The following is a 19,453-nucleotide window of genomic DNA, read 5'->3' as shown; positions in this document are numbered from 1 at the left end:
AGATACTGAAGCTTTGTCCCTGATCTATTAATGCTTGGCCATGTCTTTTGTCTATTAAGGTCTGTCAGTCCGCCCATCCATGTTATGTACATCAGTCTTTATGTCAGTACAATTCTGTCCCTGTCTATCTTTGTTCTGTGTTCTTTGTCCTACATGTTACAACAAACAACTTCACATACTGTATACCTTTTATATTATTGTTATTCAAAATATCCAGTACTTTATGATGCTGCCTTGTTGATTGGCATTTCTAGCTTTGAAATATTTTAACACCATATCTTTGCTGAGGTTTTATTAAAGACACAAAATTGAATCACTGAACGTGTATCATATTTTCATTGTTCGTAGATTCTTATAATGCTTATCAGAGTTGGATGTGCTGTCACCTGTCGCCCGGCAGAGTACATCATAGGAAATGAATGCTGCCCAATGTGTTCCTCAGGTAAGAGCAAACTGAATTTTTAAGAAATATTTATTTGTGGGGCAATATTTAGCATGAACACATCCAACACTACTTATTTTTTGAATCTGCTGTCATTGTAGGAATTCAGGTTTTTACTATTCCTTAGCCATGGGAAATGGTATTGTTTCCATGTTAACGTAAATGTTGACTTCAGTTTTCTATATAATAGTGTAGTGAGAAGAACTACACTCGCCCCTAGATTTGACTTCTGTTAACCCATTAAGACCGGGAACGCATCTGTGTCATTTTAGATTTTAGCTATAGACATTGTTTTATACTGTACTTTGGCTAATAAAATAGCAGATATAATCATGAACATTTGTGCTAATCTTGTGCAAATCAAAGTGAACATTTGTAAATCAAATCTTTGCTTCTGGGGGGTCCCTGGAACAGCATATTTTGATGGGGATCGGTGGCCAAAAACATATAAAAACAAGCTCATAGTGTGGCACTCGGTGCCGCGCTATGAGCTTGTATATCTGCTATTTTTGAATAGCCAAAGAAATCTAAAAATGACACACAGATGCGTTCCCGGTCTTAATGGGTTAGTTCTACAAATTGAACTAAAAAATGTTATATCATCATTAAAAGTTATTTTTATGTTTAAAGATTTTATGTAAAAAGGCAGTTGATAAACTATTAAATGAAATGAAATGTGTACATTGTGTCCAATAGGGAACCGGGTTCATAAACATTGCACAGAGTTCTCCAGTACATCCTGCATACCCTGCATCGAAGGAACCTTCCTAGATAAGCCTAGTGGACTTACACAATGTTTCTCATGTGCCAACTGTGATACAGGTATATTTGCTGTTAACATACACTTATTATGATTGCCAATGGCCTTATATAGCTGGTTTCAGAGGGACGACATTACAAAGTCTTGTGCTAAATTAACCGGGGCATTTCTATTACATATATTAAAGTGATTGACTTCTAGCTCTTACTATATATAATACTTTATTAACTGAGATGTCTTTGTGTTATTTTTTGTTTTTCTTTCCATTTTTCTTTTGTATTGTCTCTGGTTATCAATATTGTCACCAAGCATGCTTTTGTGTGTTTTGTTCTCTTCATCAATTTCTGCCGTACACTTGACTGGAAAATATAAAAACCCAGTAAACAAAAGACTGTTGTAAAATCTGTAACTTCTATTCAATGTAATTAACCGGTACTGGTAAAATCTGTAACTTCTATTCAATGTAATTAAAGGGTACTGGTAAAATATGTAACTTCTATTCAATGTAATTGACAGGTACTGGCTTGAAAGTGAAGAGGTCTTGTACAACAACATCAGATGCAGTGTGTGAACCACTAGAGGGATTCTTCTGTGTAGAAAGAAGAGATGATGGTTGTATTGAAGGACAGAGACACAACACGTGCAAACCTGGTCAATATGTCAGTCAAAGAGGTTGGTCTGATTTAAGATAAATACATGATAGGGATAATTCAGGATTTAAGAAGCCAGTGTGATTTATCAGGACCTGGGAATCATTTCTGGAAATCCCAAAGCTCTTTAGTGTTTTGGCGAAGAAAAAAAAACATAATAATACTCTAGTCTGGGGGTTCACAAAAGCCTGAGTAGACGATAAAATGACCCAAAGTTTTTTTGAAAGTGAAATATCCCTTTAAATACTGTAAGTCAGTCATTTTTTACCTGAAATGACCACCATGCATTACAGGTTTTGGAAACGTTTTGCCAATATGAAGCTGAATATGTTGCCCTTCTGTCTTATGTTATGATTGTGATCTTTGTTGTTTTACCCAGTTGTAACATGGTGAAGCCATGATTGGAAATACTGTTCTGGTTTCATTGTGTGTCATATTTGTACAGGGACATCATCTACAGATACTGTGTGCATGGATTGTACTGGTGATACATATTCAAATGGTACATTTGCAACTTGTCGACGACACACAGAGTAAGTGTAATTTGCAGAAAAGCCAAATCCAAAGGTTTTAGGACATTTATAAAATGTACATGGACCATATCAAATGTTTCTTCTCTGTTTTCCCAGCTGTGAATCTCTTGGATTTCATCTAATAGAACCAGGAAATCATTCAAGTGATTGTACATGTGAAGAGAGTTCAAATTCAAAAACAGTCATTGTTCCTGTTGTGGTGGTATTGGTGGTACTGGTGATTATAGCATCCCTATATGCACGGTTTCAGCATAAAAAAAAATCTAAGTCAGATTCAAAAGGGAGACAGAAGATTCCACAACAGGTTTGTTTTCAACACTTCTATTTAACATTTACAAGCACTTACAAGTACATGGATGGCAAACTTTATATTTAAAATGATTTTGTTATGACGTTTCTTCCCCTTTTGGGATTTTATTTCTATTTTCAAGGACACACAGGAACCCTCACAACCAGATACACAGGTACTGTAAGATGTCACTGAACCCATGTCCTTACTTCATAAATATATAATGACCAAAGAATGCAGATTTCTCTCTAGAAAGTAAATATATTTTTTCACAGATTTAAAGCAACTTTATCTCCAACACCGACAAGCACAAATGTCTTCCTAACTAACACCACACGGTAAATGTGCTGTAAAATCCAGTACTCAATAGAAGTTGGATGCCGGCATATTTTCTTTGTAGTTTTAGTTGTCTCCCACGCTGATGACAGCACCATGCTTCAACAGTCCCCAACATATATACAGTACTCCATACGGATATAACTAAGTAAAACATGTCTAGCATACTAACTTCCTGAGATCTTAAGATAAAAAACAAGCCTGGATTCAAAGGTATCAAGCTTCAGAGGATTATATATTGCTGTCGATGTTGATATTTAACCTGCATCACAGTTTTCCAATGTTACTAACTTTTACATCAGTCATGATCCATTAAGTATTATATCTGGATAAATGCGAAAGAAAAAAGAATACACCTTGTCATGACATGATGGGGAATAGAACTGAGTCGAAATAATGGATTTAAAGTACAAAGGGACTCCAACTGTCTGAGTTGCTCCAGTGCCTTCATTCTTTTTAATGGATTTTTACGTTTTTGGCTCAACTTCACTGCAGAAGTGCTGACACTGCTGTTTTTGATCATCTAGTTGCACTAAGTGTCATGGCTCTTTTTTATGCCACAGCAGTGCAATGTATGCATGTGTGTGTTGAGGCATGGATATCGGCACCTGTGTCAGCCCACCCATCACTTTTCCGTGCCCACCCAAAATGTCAATCCTGGCACCAACACAGATTACTTGAGGATTATTTTCTGTAAAATGCTTGTCAGGTGAAATGCTCTGTTGAATGCATTAATTTTTAAGCTTTAGTTTTTTATGTAAACCTTTCACCCCTTTGTGTTATTTATTCTTCCTACTCTGTTTATATTCTGTGAATTGGATTTGATGTAACTGCTAGTTATGTAACCTTATCACCATGCCCCTTACCCTATGCCTGGTATATCTAACGCTTCACCTTTATCTTTCTGTATTTTGTATGCATGATATTCTTATAGAATGTGCAACACAGAGGTGTAAATACAACAGAATAACAGCGTCACCTAGAGGCCGCCAGGATGAAGTGGATAATATTGTACAACTCCAGTCCACAGCTCAAACCACATGGCATCATGACCATCACAAAGACTATAAACAGACAGGAGCTTGTAGGAAAGCTGTGATCGTTTCAGACAGAACACATTGCAGAGTGTAGTCTCATGAGTAATTTAAAAAAAGTATGGCAGCCAAATATATACTTTTTGTGTGTGTGTGTGTGTGTGTGTGTGTGTGTGTGTGTGTGTGTGTGTGTGTGTGTGTGTGTGTGTGTGTGTGTGTGTGTGTGTGTGTGTGTGTGTGTGTGTGTGTGTGTGTGAGCGCACCAAGTTCAATCCTGGTTCGGTATTAATGCTTCTGAAAATTGTTCAAATAAAAGCAACAGATTTTGCCTGGGAATCTTTTTTTAAACATTTTTTTATTATTAAAACAGGTTTATCAATGTTTTACTTGTAGGGCATAAAGTCAATGAAAACTGATAAGTCGATATAAAATATACATATACAATATTAATAAAACCTATTAAGCATGCCTGGGATCTGTCTGAGGTTACGCAATGCCAGTTGCACATCGATCTGTTCTTTTTTTGGCAGTATTGATAACTTCTTTGTTTGTATATGGTGTTTGTTTTGTATTGTATTGTATTTCATGAGACTATATATAAAGATTTGTAAAAAAAAAAGAAAAAGAAGAAGCTACACCACTAGCGGCCGCTATTTCATAATTCCACATGCCAGTGTATGCACGTCGAGCAACGTGATGCCCACTTGTTGTCTGACGCTCTGCACTATCTAGGCTGGAGCAGCTGGACTGGACTGAGTAGAATTAGAATCTCAGGCTATAAACATTTAGTTTCGGCCACTGATGGAACATTCATTATTCACCATCCATTGACGGATAGCCTGCCATCCGACTCACCATGGGAACCTTTCAGAGATTTCAAGATGAAGGTTACAAGAACTGGATCAAAACATCACTGGGCTTGGCGTATCTGAAAACTCGCCTGGGATCTTTTCTGGAAAACGAAACCGAAACCTATCACCAAGATATAAAAAAAATAATCAATTGGAACGGACAATTGGAGTGTCGGCAGAAATGCGTGTTAAAAGAGTCTCAACCCAAGTCAAGCAAGGTGGATGCAAATGAACATTTTTTTAAACTTACTCATGCATTACTCATTCCATGTAGGTATTACTACTACTGTAGTTTACACATAGAAAGACTGGTGACGCGAGGTTAGTTTACACATAGCCCCATTACGAACCTCTCACTCCGCTGTACTTCGCTCGTATAGCGGAGTGAGAGGTTTGTAATGGGGCTATAGTTTACACACAGCCATAGCCCTGGTTCAGAGCGTTAGTGAGTTCTCTCTAACGCCCTGGAAGACCCCTCGCTCTGCGCATGTACAAGGAATTCCACTGCCCTGCCAGCGTTCAAGAGTAGTGAAAATAAACAAAACCATTTCGCTACTCACTTTGTGTTGTTGAAAGTCTATTCTCCAACCCCGCAAGCCTCTCAGCACCCCACCTACTCTGTAAAATACACTTTTTGGGCAGAAAATAAAATATGTCAGCGAGACGGACATTATTTGTATTTACTCCACAGTGCCCTCTACAGATTTTGGTTAATGGTAAGTTCAAATCCCCCAGATCTGTAGAGGGCACTGTGGAGTAAATACAAAAAATGTCCGTCTCGCTGACATATTTTATTTTCTGCCCAAAAAGTGTATTTTACAGAGTAGGTGGGGTGCTGAGAGGCTTGCGGGGTTGGAGAATAGACTTTCAACAACACAAAACAGCCTTTGCTTCGGTGAGTAGCGAAATGGTTTTGTTTATTTTCACTACTCTTGAACGCTGGCAGGGCAGTGAAATTCCATGTACAGAGCGAGGGGTCTTCAAGGGCGTAACGCTCTGAACCAGGGCTAACACAGCCATTGAACACTTGATTTCCGTGGAGGGATGCTCAGCTATAGGCTATTTCTAATTATAGCGCTTCTTGTGTACTCCAAAACTCGCCAAATCAAATATCTCCACTTTTCCGCGAGATTAGCACGGACAACATTGCGGCATTCACAGCAGCACTAAACTTTAAACTTACAACTGGTAAGCATTTAAGTAACCTAAGGGCACACAAATTGACAGGTGTCACCGATATATATGACAGGTGTTACCGATATCTAAGACAGGTGGGCACTATGGATATCTAGGCACCACATTTTTGGGATGACTGGGCACCTGGATCATGAGTGGGCACCAGGACAACTGGGTACCAAAACCATCTGGGCACCAGGGACATGTGGGCCCACTCGTCCATGTGCCCAGTTATCTCCACCCTTTAGTGCCCAATCGTCCAGGTGCCCAGATGGTTTTGGTGCCCAGAGGTCCCTAGTGCCCAGGTGGTTTTGGTGCCCACCTTCCCTGTTAACTGATATATAACGTGACTCCCACACCAATCGAGTGTTCCATGGCTATGTGTAGCCTACATGCTGATGTAATGTGTGGGATATCAGCCAGTAGGGCTACATGTATATGTTTCATAGGGTATATTTGTCATATAATGATGCACTGACTGACTGTATAGAAAGAGGGAAATTGCATCCAGATGACTTAGAAATCTACAGCAAGACTATAATTCTAATATAATTACAGGTTCGTCCTAATGTATGTGAGGTGTGTGTTCCCTGGAGAGATGAGATTTGGAAAAATCACAAAGGGGGTCAGGTGTATTGGAATAACTTTTCCCCCTACCTCTGGCCCAAGAACAAATGGGAGGTGGCTAAGGTACAGTCCAGCCTACTGTTGACTTCACGATGAGATTTTGATTTGAAAATATTGTTATTTTTCTACATTAATCATTAAGTGTGTGTGTGCGTGTGCGTGTGCGTGTGTGTGTGTGTGCGTGCATGTTTGTTTGTTTTCAGGTGTACATGGGCCGTGGTAATTCAACCCATAATTCAGCTGATACCTTTGATATATCTGCCTTTCTTAACCTCATGAGTACCTGTCAGCACTTCAAGCGGTTTGCGCAACATGCCTTATTTACACAGGTACGCACGTGCGCTGATGAGCACATGCAGATCACATTCATGCATACATGTATTTAATTAATTTGTATATATTCATTGTTGATAGACATAGAATGTACGTACTACATACTATTTATTGATTTCTATATATTCATTATTTATAGTAATTGTATACACATTGTAAATTATATTAATATACTCAGTGTTGATCGACATCATTCTTATATTCATTGATTGGCTGTACATATTCATTCATTTACTGTGTATTGATAGACTGTTAATACCCAGTGCATACTGTACTCTATGATAGACTGTACAGTGTACATACATTTATAATTATATATTATTCTCTGGCGATAGATGTGCCATGTGTTTAATTCTAACACTACTGTTACTAACTGCTACGACACCCAAACTTCCCTCTGGGGATCTATACAGGGATCTTATCTCATCTTACAGGGGTGCAGTTAGTATGGGGTGTAATTACAAAGATTCCAGGGGCCTTCAAAGATGCAAGGGTTTATAGATTTTGTTTTGTCTTGTTTGATAGATATTTAGGGTCTAATGTGATATGTGGCCTAGAAGTCCTATAAACACACATGCACGCAAACACACACACAGTAACATTACATATGGATCAATATTATTATTGGAGGTTCATAGGCTTAAAATGAATGGATCAATATAATCATACAATAAGGACAGTGGACCTCTGTGTTGTGCTGTGTTATGCAAAGGTTACAAATGTGAGGAACCAGGTCATGCATTCTGCCAACTTTGAGGTGAAAGCTGAGAAGTTAAAAGAGTATTTGAATCGGATAAGAGCGCTTGGTAAAGCATTGGAGAAACATGCCCCAGAGTTCCATATCCTGGACAAGGAGATTGATGAGGTATGTGCGCAGTCTCTGTCTGTCTGTCGGTCGGTCGGTCGGTTTTTCTTTTTTTACTTTGTTCCTTGTTGTTCAGATCTTTTTTTTACTGAAGTATTCATTTTTTTAATGCTGGAAAGCACCTGTAACTGGTTTTGTAAAGTACTACATAAAAATACTGTAGTTATAATTAATTATTAACCACTCAAATAATTAATTGAATTATTTTTGGAAAACAAAAAATGTTTAATTGATAGTATTGTTTTTACTGTCAGTCATTAGTATAAAAGTTAGTTGGAGAGTTTCTCATTTTACAACCAGACACTGTGATTGTTTGTACCTCCATGTGAGCTCAGCTCCAGAATCTAGATTTTACGGTGATCTCTGCCTTGGAGACAAAAGAGTGGACTGAACAGAGTGTTCAGACGGAAAGTGAGGACCGTGCCAAGCGGTTCCTCAGCATGGAGCTAGATATCATGAAGGAAAAAATGGAATGCCTGGCTCAAGATTTTGAAGAAGACAGAGAGAACATGCTGAAGGTAAGAGAGACACACACACACACACACACACACACACACACACACACACACACACAGTCATATCGATAACAGTGAAACAGATCAATCTTATTGGTTCTAACACTTACTACTGTGTGTGTGCGTGTGTGTGTGTGTGTGTGTGTGTGTGTGTAGCCAGAGGAGCTGCAGTGTGTGAGACAGTTCCTGGAGGAGAACAAGGACCTGAAGGAGAGCCTGGTGCCCCAGTGGGAGAGACTCAAAGAGGTTCAAGAGCAGCATGGACAGCAGATCGACTCTCTTACCGACAGAGTGGACGAACTGGAGAAGAAGTCACACACCCCTGGTAAGAGTTTTTTTTTGGCCATGTAATAATTGTACCATGCTGTATGTACCCATACTGGCTCCTTTTCCAACTTCCGGTATGTTTGGCACGGTGCAACCACCTGCAGGCCAACGAATTTCACACAATAACTTGCCCATTTTCTTGGGAAGTAAGGTTCCACTGTGATTTTCCCCATACAGTAGTAGGCTAATTATGGCCATACCATTTCAAGCAGATTCATCATTTTTGGGAGATTTTGATTACCTTTACCGTTATAACCAATACATGTAAATGTTTGGGCTTCTTTTATGAGAAAATGTGTTTTATACAGTATCATACCATTCACTCATTTTCAAGATTCTATACTGTACTGTACTACAATACCTATATGCCTACAATACCAATCCTCTGCCAATCACAAGAGCACAACTGACGTTCACGTGCCGCAGTTCCTTAATGACAAAATATATTAGCCACTAACTCGCTAAAGCCGTCCCGAAGAAATTAAGTATCTCATCACATAACTCTGATCCATCATTCCTTTAAGAAATTACAAAAAATGACAAACCGACTTTGACTTTGGCTGTGTGATTAAAACAGTGAAATGAAAAACAGTGGTGCATTGGCCATGTTCACACGGTTGCCATTTCTTTCTTACATCACACTATGGTCATTTATGTGTTGCAGACCAAGAGTGGGACACAGACATCAGGATGTATAAAAACCATCTGTTTGAATATGCAAGAAAACACGGATGTTCTGAGCCTCTCTTCACTCAGATCCTCGAATCCACAGGTGATTGTTGAATGTGCACATATGCACTCTTTCATAAACACACACACACACACACACACACACAAGCACTCAAGCAATCACATGCAAACCTCAAAGTAGTTTGTCTTTTCGCCCTGCCTGCAGCAATGCGTGGCAGTGTTTTGTAATAGGTAGGCATCTGTGTGTTTGTCTGTGAACAAAATGACTTGAAAGTAGTTGGGCAGAATTTCATGACATTTATTGGGAATGATCAGTAGGCTGCTGAAATAAAAAAGACAAGGTTACAATCAGTCAAAATTACATAATCGATCAGATCAGGTGCATTTGTGAAATGTGTCAAAAATAGTTATTGTAGTGATAATACCACTTCTGTTCAGTGCCAGTGTGCCACAGTTATACCCCTGCGCATATTCTTCAGCAACATATTTATTATTAGTGCATATTGCTGCAAATACAGCCTGCCTAAAAGTTCCAGTGAACACGTTTTCTTTAGGCAATAGACAGCAAATGGTTTTAACAGGTATTCACAGAGACAAACCCATCTTGCAGGTGCTGATAGTACCACCTGTCAGTTGTTTTGCATCAGTGCATGTTCATCAGGTTTGAGTGTATACCAAATTACTTTTGACCTTGTGTTTGTCAGGTTTCCGAGGTCAGGTCAGCATTAAGAATCAGACATTCACAGGGATGCGTGTGCACAGGGCCAAACGGCAATCCGACCAGGAAGTTGCAAAAATAGCCCTCGAGCACCTAGTCAAGGAGACAGCCAGTGAGCAAGTGGATGAGGACACCTCTGTCAGCCAAACCCACCAATCAGAAAGTGTTTCAGCAGCAGGTACCATTTTCCTTGACCTGTGCTGTTTGTCTTGTGTTTAATCAAAACTACTTTCATAGCAGTTGGTCTGACTTTTAACTTCATTCACTCTATTAGGCTCCACCTTCTTTGGCAGTGTCACTGTGGGCCTTGACGTTACAGTTTTCTCAGACGAGGGAGGTGGTGCCATCGTGGAGGGTGTGGAGTCCGCTTACAGGAAATTAATGCCTGTGTTTGGACTGGAGCTCTCAGGATCAGGTGGTTAGAGACTGAACGTTAACCTCATAGTCACTATTGTAATGGAAAATCATCCCTGCTCCTTCTCCCTAACCATCTCTGCCTCATGTCCATCCAGGTTATTCTTATAAGGATGCAGTTGTACAGTACTGTCTGAGGCGTGATGTTCCGGCTCCGGAGGAAATTGACAAATCTGATCGCTTCACCCTTAGACTCAAAGGACCAATCACCTTCTATGACTCTGGTAATAATGACTTTAAATCAGCTACAGCAATGAAAATTGTTTATTTCCACATGATGTGTTATTTAATGTATTTTTTCACAGGTAGGTGTGTAATCTAAAATAATTTACCAAGCATCGTTTACAGATTGTTTATGATATTTTTATTTTTGTCCGACTCCAGAGGGCTCCAGCAAGAAGAAGCATGCACAGCAGCAGGCAGCTAAAGCAGCACTGCGGGGGCTGAGTGGGGTCCTGGGGAAGAAGGAGGTGTCAATTGAGAACTGCGTTGGGGCCCTGAAAGAACTTCTTGACGCACGGAAGCTGGAGGGAGTCGACTATGATGTCACACAGCGGCCAGTTAGTTCAGGGGAACGAGAGGGAGGGCTAGGGAACCAGGATAGCCAAAGGCAGGAAGCTGAGAGGCAGAGAGAAAGAGAGAGTGGACAAGCCACAGAGAGAAGCACAGAGGAGACTATCAAAGCACTGGGGAGAAAGCGATCTGTGGAAGATATGCCAGGTAGAGATGGGAGAATAGAAGACGCTGTTGGTTCATGTAGAATTTCAGAGTCTCCCACCGTGCAACCTGGTCAGTCTCCTACGAGCCAGGGGCCCTTGCAACCACATGCCACAGAGACCCAAACGGCTGCTGCATTATCTGAAGAAAGAAGTGTTTCAGGAGGTGAATCTCAAATGTTTCCAGTCCTTGCATATAATATTTATATTCTCAGATAACATTACGTCTTTTACTAACAACGTTTTTTTATTCCCTTTTACAGATGGAGGCCGATTTTTGGGGTGTGTGAAGTTGACTGTAATGAAACTGGAACCTGCTGAGGCCTTAAGCCAGGAGGGGGCAGTACAGGCTGCTTACAGTAGTCTATTGAATGCCTTGTGTCTGGGTCCTACAACTGGTTTAGGTGCATATTTGCTCATACTGTCACCAGTTTCTCCAAACAAGTATATTTACATGTATTAGTAAGTAGAAATGTATTTAACATGAATTGTGTCTAATCTAGCTGGTGGAGACAGAGACTCTGTCCTGGGGTTCTTTACTCAGTCTAAGTGGTGCCCTCCTGTGGAGAAGTTGGAAACAACTGCTGATGGGAAACACAGATGCACTCTGACAATTGATGGTGAACTCACCTTCTACAATCCAGGTGGGGTCTCTCTTTGTCTCTCTGTGTGTCTCTCTCTCTCTCTCTCTCTCTCTCTCTCTCTCTCTCTCTCTCTCTCTCTCTCTCTCTCGCTCTCTCTCTCCTTCCCATACTATGGGAAAACTGTTTGTCACTGGTATGTCAATGAGAAAGATCTCAAAAGCACATTAGATTTTGTTGTATTTCAAATCTAATAACATGTATGTATTTATCCTAAGAGGGGTCATCTAAGAAGCAGCAGGCAGAGCAGTGGGCAGCTAAAGAGGCCCTGAGGTGTCTGCTGGGAGGGAAGGACTCCAACCTGCCTGGTCAGAATAAAAACCTTTAAAAAAATAATTTGCACTTAGTTTTATATGTATTGCACAACAAAAACTGTCATTAATTGCTTTCCTTGATACTGAATAAATTAAAAGTACAAAAACACACATGAAAAACACAGTAAAACTATATAAGTTGAATACATTTCTATATGAGAAACCAAGGTTAAAATATAATAACGTGTTCTTGTGTTTAAGGTGAGAAGAACTACAAAGGCAAACTGCAGGAGCTGTTTGCCAGGCAAGGGAGCAAGGTCAAGGTAGAGTACTCAGTCACAGAGAGAAAAACCCTCAGCACAGTGACAGGTCAGTGATGGCTGCTTAATGTCACTTTTCCACTGCATGGTGCCATCTCAACTCTATTTGCCTTTTTTTTTACCTGGTATGTGGTACTTTTTTGGTATCACCTCTGTCAATGTTCCAAGTGAGCAGAGGTGATACTAAAAGTTTATGTGAAAACATTGCAGACTACTGATTGGTCAGAGATAACCGTCACTTGCGTCATCATGTCACGGTGAACTCTTGAATACTGTTAACAAAATTTTAAATTAGCAGCTGTAAATGTGAAATGAATCAATATTGAGCTTATTCTCACCTAAAATGTTATCAGAATTGGCTTTAGTTTACTGTACAGTTGAAAATAAAGATGGATCCAGACTTGTTTTAAATGTTCTTTGGTGCTCTACGCAGAGGGTTGGACATCTGTGTAACGACCAGCTACATTGAGGGGACACACTACAGTAGACCGTAAACGAAGTACCTCGTACCAAAAGCGAGAGTCGGGTAGACTAGAGCCGATACCATGCAATGGGAAAGCACCAATATATTTGTCCTATTTAACCCAAATACAGACAATAATAATATTATGAATTAACCCAAAACTCCGCTCTTCTACTTCCTGTTTTTTTAGCTCTGGTTCAGGTACCAGATGGCAGTGCTGTGATTGGTCCTGGTCAACAGGCAGGTGTTCCATCAGTCATCCCTCTTGTCACCATGGATACAGCATTTGATGACTCTGCCCCTCCCCCTGCTAAGAAAATTGCAAAACTGCAGGCTGATGGACCAATGGAAGGTTTGTCTACTGCCAGTGCTGATTAGGACAACTTAATGAATATGACGATGTGAGAGTGACCTCTAACGCCACCCTTTATCTTTGTCCTTATGGTCTGTGTGTATGTACATGTTTGACAGAGATCAGACAGTTTCTGCTGCTGGTCAGCGTGAAGCCGGAAACTGTGGTGTGTGAGAGTGTGAACTTGGAGGAGAAATGGGAATGCAGAGTGTCTGTGTCTCTGAAGTGCTTCACTTACCAGGACCACAGGCCGTTCACCTCCAAGAAAGAGGCCTCGGATAACGCTTACTTGACCCTGGGCATCGCTGGGCAGATCTGCCAGCCTGGTACTGTCTATGCTTTCACTAATGTGTTTGCCTGTCACACTAATTCCCCTTCCCGCGTGCATGGAGAGCAGGATATTATAATTGTGTGTGTGAACAAAATAACTTGAGAACGGAAAAATGATTTTGTTTTGTGAAAACATTCTATGATTATTAAAAGGCTGCCCCAAAGAGATGGTTAGGTTAGGTTTTCAGTGAAAAAGGTCAAAGAGCAGGGTCACCATCACAGATCCAGTTCAAAATGACATTAGTCGCCCATATCGCAGGAATGGAGAGACAGAAGATATGTTGTGAAGACATGTTCCTAATAAACTCAAATTGCTTTTTCTTCTTGTCCTGTCTCATCATGTCCATCTCTCTGCAGATGAGAGTAAAGTAAAAGCAACGGTGAACCAGTACTTTAGCCAGCATTCCTTCCCTCTTCCTAAGGACGTTTATGAGCAACCAGAAGCACAGAAGTTCTGCTGTTCTCTCACCAACATCACCTGTGTCTTCACTTATACTGGAACAGGTAATGGTGCCATGAGTGTGTACTGTATGTGCATGTACCGTGCCAGGTTTATCCCAAATCTATTGCGCAACAATGCTTTGATGACTATTGATGACTTTGTTTTGAAAATGTTTGACACTTTTCACCTGTCTAAAATAGGGATCGATTATTCTCCATTATTTCGATTATCAATTAAAAAAAAAAAGTGATTAAATCGATTAACTGTTGCACCCTTATTCGTGACTGTGTGTTCCATAGATTCAAGCGAGGCATCAGCTCGCCAGGCTGCTTTCCGAACGGCGTTGTCTTGTGTCTCTCCTCTCATGGGTTTTCCTCTGGCCCTGCCTACCAGAGCTGAGGACGCGGAGCAGAGACTGAAGACTCTCCTGGAGACAGTGGGTGTAAACACGACAGACCCAGTCCTCCTTACATCTGCCCTGTACAGAAGCTCAGCCAGGCTCATATTCACAGGGTTAGTGTTTAACCACTTAAGCACAGAATACTTTGTCATGTACGTTTATGTTTACTAACTTTTTTTTTTGAAGGCAGTTTGTCCAAAATAGGGACACGAGGGTCAATTTGTTTAAGGAAAAATCCACCCTAAAACAGAATTCAAACCTTATTTCTGTAATATGAACAGCTCACTTTTAATTGTGAATTAAAAGTCTATAAAACTGATTTAGATGTAATATCTCAAACTAAACTTCTATGAGCCCACAAAGTTAGTCACTAATTCAGTGTCAGTGAACAAACTGGAGGGAACACCATCACCACACCTTGGGGTTTGCACTACTATCGATTATGAAATACAAACATCCCAACCCAACTCTGGTGTACTGTGGGCAGGTATTGCATGGAGACCGACGGAGAGGGGAGTAAGAAGGAGACAAGACACAAGCTTAGTCAGCGCCTGCTGAGACTGTTGCAGGGTCCAGACTCAGGTGAGCTCCATCCTCATGTCCACAGTTAACCCTATTCCTTCTGATTTGAAAGTTGTTTTGAATTAGCTTGATTAGATTGTTCCCATGTGATGGCTAGTATAATGTGTGTATTGCATTTACTCCCCATCTTTCGCTGCAGTCTGAAAACTCAAGAGTCCCCTAAACTCCTATCCTCATACTCCTTATTTCTTTGTATCACTAATGGTTGCCTATGTTTTGGACAGTTTGATATGTTTGTTATTGTATGCAGATGTACTGTATGATTCTTACTTGTTCACATATAAGATAGATGTGCTGTTTGCTTGTACACAGTTGCTAAGTTTGTCTTATACACAGAGGCTGTTCACACTGCATTTGCAAGTGACCAGATCGGATCTGTCACAGATCTGTGTGTTGAGTCTAATTTAAACAACATCAACCCAAAGCCGCCCTGCGGCGACATGTCTGCTTTGGTTACCGTGGGAACGACATACTGTAGGCGTCATGACTTTTATCTCTTTATATACAGTAAGTTCTCACTGCAGATAGAGGACCTTGTGAAGCCATTTTCTGCCATGCCGCGAGATATATCTTCATATATTGCCTTGTTCCCTTACATTCCTACACGTTTCGCTTGTACTGAGGCATCCCCCCCAAAGTGCTAGGAGACATTGAATTTCTCCATCTGTCCACTGAATGCTGCTCGCCATTTCTTCTGTAAAACTTATGCTGCACTATTGTTTTGTTTTCATTACACCCCTTGCACTCTCGTAAATCGAAATAAATTCTTGCGCTCTGTAATGACTTCGTTGGCCCTTGGGTCATGCTGCAAGTGATGTTTTGGACAGTTTGATATGTTTGTTATTGTATGCAGATGTACTGTATGATTCTTACTTGTTCACATATAAGATAGATGTGCTGTTTGCTTGTACACAGTTGCTAAGTTTGTCTTATACACAGAGGCTGTCTTTGATATCTACCTGCTGTCCTAGTTACTTTGTAGAAATTAAATGTTTCCTTGCCATGCTATTTACTTGACTACCTACCCTGTTGTTGACCAACTGGAGTTCATGCTCTTTACTCTTATCTTGCTTTTAGACTGCAGTCAAATACAGTCAAATCCGATTTATTTCTCAAATACGATCTTTAAGCCCGACTGTTCACACTGCATTTGTAAGTGACCAGATCGGATCTGTCACAGATCTGTGTGTTGAGTCTAATTTAAACAACATCAACCCAAAGCCGCCCTGCGGCGACATGTCTGCTTTGGTTACCGTGGGAACGACATACTGTAGGCGTCATGACTTTTATCTCTTATATACAGTAAGTTCTCACTGCAGATAGAGGACCTTGTGAAGCCATTTTCTGCCATGCCGCGAGATATATCTTCATATATTGCCTTGTTCCTTTACATTCCTACAAGTTTCGCTTGTACTGAGGCATCCCCCCCAAAGTGCTAGGAGACATTGAATTTCTCCATCTGTCCACTGAATGCTGCTCGCCATTTCTTCTGTAAAACTTATGCTGCACTTTTGTTTTCATTACACCCCTTGCACTCTCGTAAATCTAAATAAATTCTTGCGCTCTGTAATGAAGTCGTTGGCCCTTGGGTCACACTGCAAGTAGTGATTTGGACGGTTTGATATGCGACTTGGGTGGTTAGAGCTGGTTACTGTGTTCAGACTGAGATGCATCTTTAGAAATTAGATTTGAATCAGATTTTAAACCACATCTGAGTGTGGCTCAAGTCAGATTTGTAAAAATCGAATTCCAATCTGGATATGGCATAGTTCTGATTTAGGCTGGATTTGGCTGCCAGTCTAAACGGGGCCTTAGTAACTCGGTCTGATCTGCCAATTGTCTAAATTGTATATTGGTTTGTCTTCAGCCACAGGGCTTCATCACTGATCCAGTGACTAATCTGTCCATTCACCCATTCATTTAGCATCCACAAGTAAAGATCAGACCATGAGGAGTGCCCTTGAAGAGTGGTTTGCAAAGAAACGTCTAGATAAGCCTGTATTTGAAGATACAGATGGAAAATTTGGAACCAGAATCACCTTCTCAGCCCCTCTCTGCTTATACTCAGGTAGTATTATTACCAACGTCTGTCGATTTCACTCACTATCACTATTACTCGCTGACCCACTTACTCACAAAGTGTTTCATGATCGATTGTTGATCTGTGAGCAGTCTTTGTAACATTTATTATCTCTATGGTCTCTTGTAGATTGGCAAGACAGTCACAAGAACGCTGGAGGGAGATTGGTGGATGAGCTTAAGAGGAGGTTCCAAATTAGTTTACCTGTGTGATTGAGCAATGAGATGCGTCCTCTTCACTACAACACACTACATTGTCTTTGTACTTGGTTTTAATCAGTTTTTAATTAAGTACTTGAATATTGAACATCAAAATATTAATTGTATTTTTACTTGTAATTTGACATTAAGTGTTTGAGGATGTTTACATATGACATTTCTCAAAAATGTATTGTGTGCAGCACTGATAACAAACAAGTAACTGTTTGAATGTATTTGTTTGTAAATGTTTGTCTAATCTTTGCAAAAGATCTCTTTCTTTGTTTCTTTTGCTGCTCACTCAAACATCATTGACACATTCCCATGTCACACAGACATGTCAGGCAGTCGAACTAAATGGAAATTAGATTAATGTTGAAACAAATTATTTTTCTGGACCGTATTTCATCTGCCTAACAAATACGGTTTAAACAATTACGATATGAATACTTAATGCTCTTTTAATATTGATGTCTGTCCAAAAATTTGGACAAACATGATGATTTGGACTAAATCATCAGTATAATTATGTCAAGCAGCTTTTCCTCTGAATATGTCAAACTTTTGATCTCTTCAAACAAAGCACTTATGAAGATTTTGTCACTGGCGATATTGCATGCATTGTTTTTAGGCCTTGCCTGAAATGCCTGTTGTTTTGTACCTTTGTATTGAAAATGAATTACCAAAAAAAAAGAGAAACTGCTCTTGTGCGCTCAGTCGAAGTCCTTTTTTGTCAACTTTTACTGTTTTGCCATGTGTTTCAAAATAAGACAAATTTAACTGAGAAAACCTTGCCTGCCGACCTTCACATAACCGGGTGACCTACTGTAATGCCTTGTCTACAGTATGACTCTCCCGACATTGTGTGGATGTAATTGTAGTTTTCTCACTATTATAAAGGCTGATTTATACTTTGTTGTACGGCGGTGCTGTGTGCCGAAAATAGCCAATCTGCAAACTCAAAAGGCGTTACATGTGTTGTGAGCTTGTAGATCTGCTATTTTCTTCGCACAGCGGAGTAGAAATTAAACATCAGGGAATTGATCTAAAAAGGACCAGACATACAACAACATGGCCAAACATTCACTCTCATTTACTGAAAGAGTATTGTTGGCCACTGTTTAGTTTCAGAGAAACTGTGTTAACGTCACAGTTATGTGCTGCAAGCTGCATGAAAACCAAAAAGATGTGTGAACTCCATTGTGGCTGTAATTTCCTGCTTCGAACACTTTCATGTTGTCCTCTGCAGTGGTAATCTGCTGCACTGGCTCTAGTGTGTGGACGCAAAGTGACATTGAAATACTGGCGGCTCCGTATCAAGTTAAGGCAGCTTTCTTCCGAGAGACAGCAAAACTGTAGGGGCTAACTGTGTTAGGTGAATAATAAAAAAATAACTTTTACTTGTTTTTGTTTCAAATCACATCAAACGCACAGTTAATATTCATTCTGTTTCAATACTATATGTTGCCCAAATAGTCAGAACTTAAAAATGTGGTAAAGAAAATTCAGTCGGGACACTCGCTGGATAAAAAAATATATTTAGCAATGTTATGGAATTGGTGGTGTGGCTCTGCTCCTGTGATGCTGAAGATACAGTTGTTGCATGAAATTGATAATAAACATATGAGCTCCTAATGGGACAGAACCTAAAGATACATTGTAAAAGAACATGAAAGTGCACTGCATGACATGCTGACAGATTGAAAACCTATTGTGCTACTACCACATAGTTGAACCTTTAGGATAATGTATTAAACCAGATGTCCTTTCAATATACATCGCAATTATGCAATCGATGTGTCTCGATATTTAACCACTTTCAACCTGGTGTCCCTATTTTGGGCATGTCATTATAGGGCCACGTGGCGCCGATGCAATCGCATCAAACTACCTAAAATGCACTGTGTTAGACTAGATTTGAAGTTAAATGTTTTGACATAATAATATTTGACAAAATGTAGTCAAAACAACGGTTTTGGACACAGAAATCTGGCATCGGTCGAGCTCTAGTGCATAATGTGTTGTCTTTAAAGGACAACTTCACCGCTTTTCAACCTATCTTCATATAATTGGTCCTTACTAATACTCATGATAAAATGGTACAATTTTTTTTCTA

At 40.0% G+C, this 19,453-nt stretch overlaps 2 protein-coding genes across 3 annotated transcripts in view; both read left to right on the top strand.

The window, feature by feature from the left end:
- LOC311054146 (uncharacterized protein) overlaps window positions 1–4,153 on the top strand; it is a 22,967-nt gene extending 18,814 nt beyond the window's left edge. The window contains exons 12-18 of the mRNA XM_084070025.1: window positions 349–442; window positions 1,139–1,264; window positions 1,719–1,874; window positions 2,298–2,385; window positions 2,482–2,689; window positions 2,817–2,849; window positions 2,950–4,153. Coding sequence (XP_083926151.1) covers window positions 349–442; window positions 1,139–1,264; window positions 1,719–1,874; window positions 2,298–2,385; window positions 2,482–2,689; window positions 2,817–2,849; window positions 2,950–2,955 — 711 coding nt within the window. The 3' untranslated portion in view covers window positions 2,956–4,153. The remainder of the gene's footprint in view (window positions 1–348; window positions 443–1,138; window positions 1,265–1,718; window positions 1,875–2,297; window positions 2,386–2,481; window positions 2,690–2,816; window positions 2,850–2,949) is intronic.
- A 609-nt stretch (window positions 4,154–4,762) lies between these two features.
- Window positions 4,763–18,696, top strand: LOC311054404 (uncharacterized protein). 2 transcript variants are annotated; one of them, XM_084070348.1, is made up of 22 exons: window positions 4,763–5,113; window positions 6,630–6,761; window positions 6,902–7,027; window positions 7,744–7,896; window positions 8,232–8,414; window positions 8,568–8,736; window positions 9,403–9,510; window positions 10,133–10,324; window positions 10,421–10,561; window positions 10,659–10,784; window positions 10,945–11,442; window positions 11,540–11,680; window positions 11,780–11,920; window positions 12,136–12,225; window positions 12,433–12,540; window positions 13,145–13,306; window positions 13,426–13,632; window positions 13,994–14,140; window positions 14,378–14,591; window positions 14,966–15,060; window positions 16,985–17,128; window positions 17,270–18,696. In XM_084070348.1, the coding sequence occupies exons 1-22, from the start codon at window positions 4,901–4,903 to the stop codon at window positions 17,350–17,352; spliced, it is 3,573 nt and encodes a 1,190-aa protein (XP_083926474.1). In that variant the 5' UTR covers window positions 4,763–4,900; the 3' UTR covers window positions 17,353–18,696. The 2 variants fall into 2 exon arrangements, with proteins under 2 accessions (XP_083926474.1, XP_083926473.1); XM_084070347.1 differs by having other exon boundaries at window positions 16,985–17,131.
- The last annotated feature ends 757 nt before the right edge of the window (window positions 18,697–19,453 follow it).

The sequence above is a fragment of the Gymnoscopelus microlampas genome (assembly GCF_963454915.1).
Source record: "Gymnoscopelus microlampas genome assembly, chromosome: 10".
Lineage (NCBI taxonomy): Eukaryota > Metazoa > Chordata > Actinopteri > Myctophiformes > Myctophidae > Gymnoscopelus > Gymnoscopelus microlampas.
This window is presented reverse-complemented; position numbering and strand designations above follow the sequence as displayed.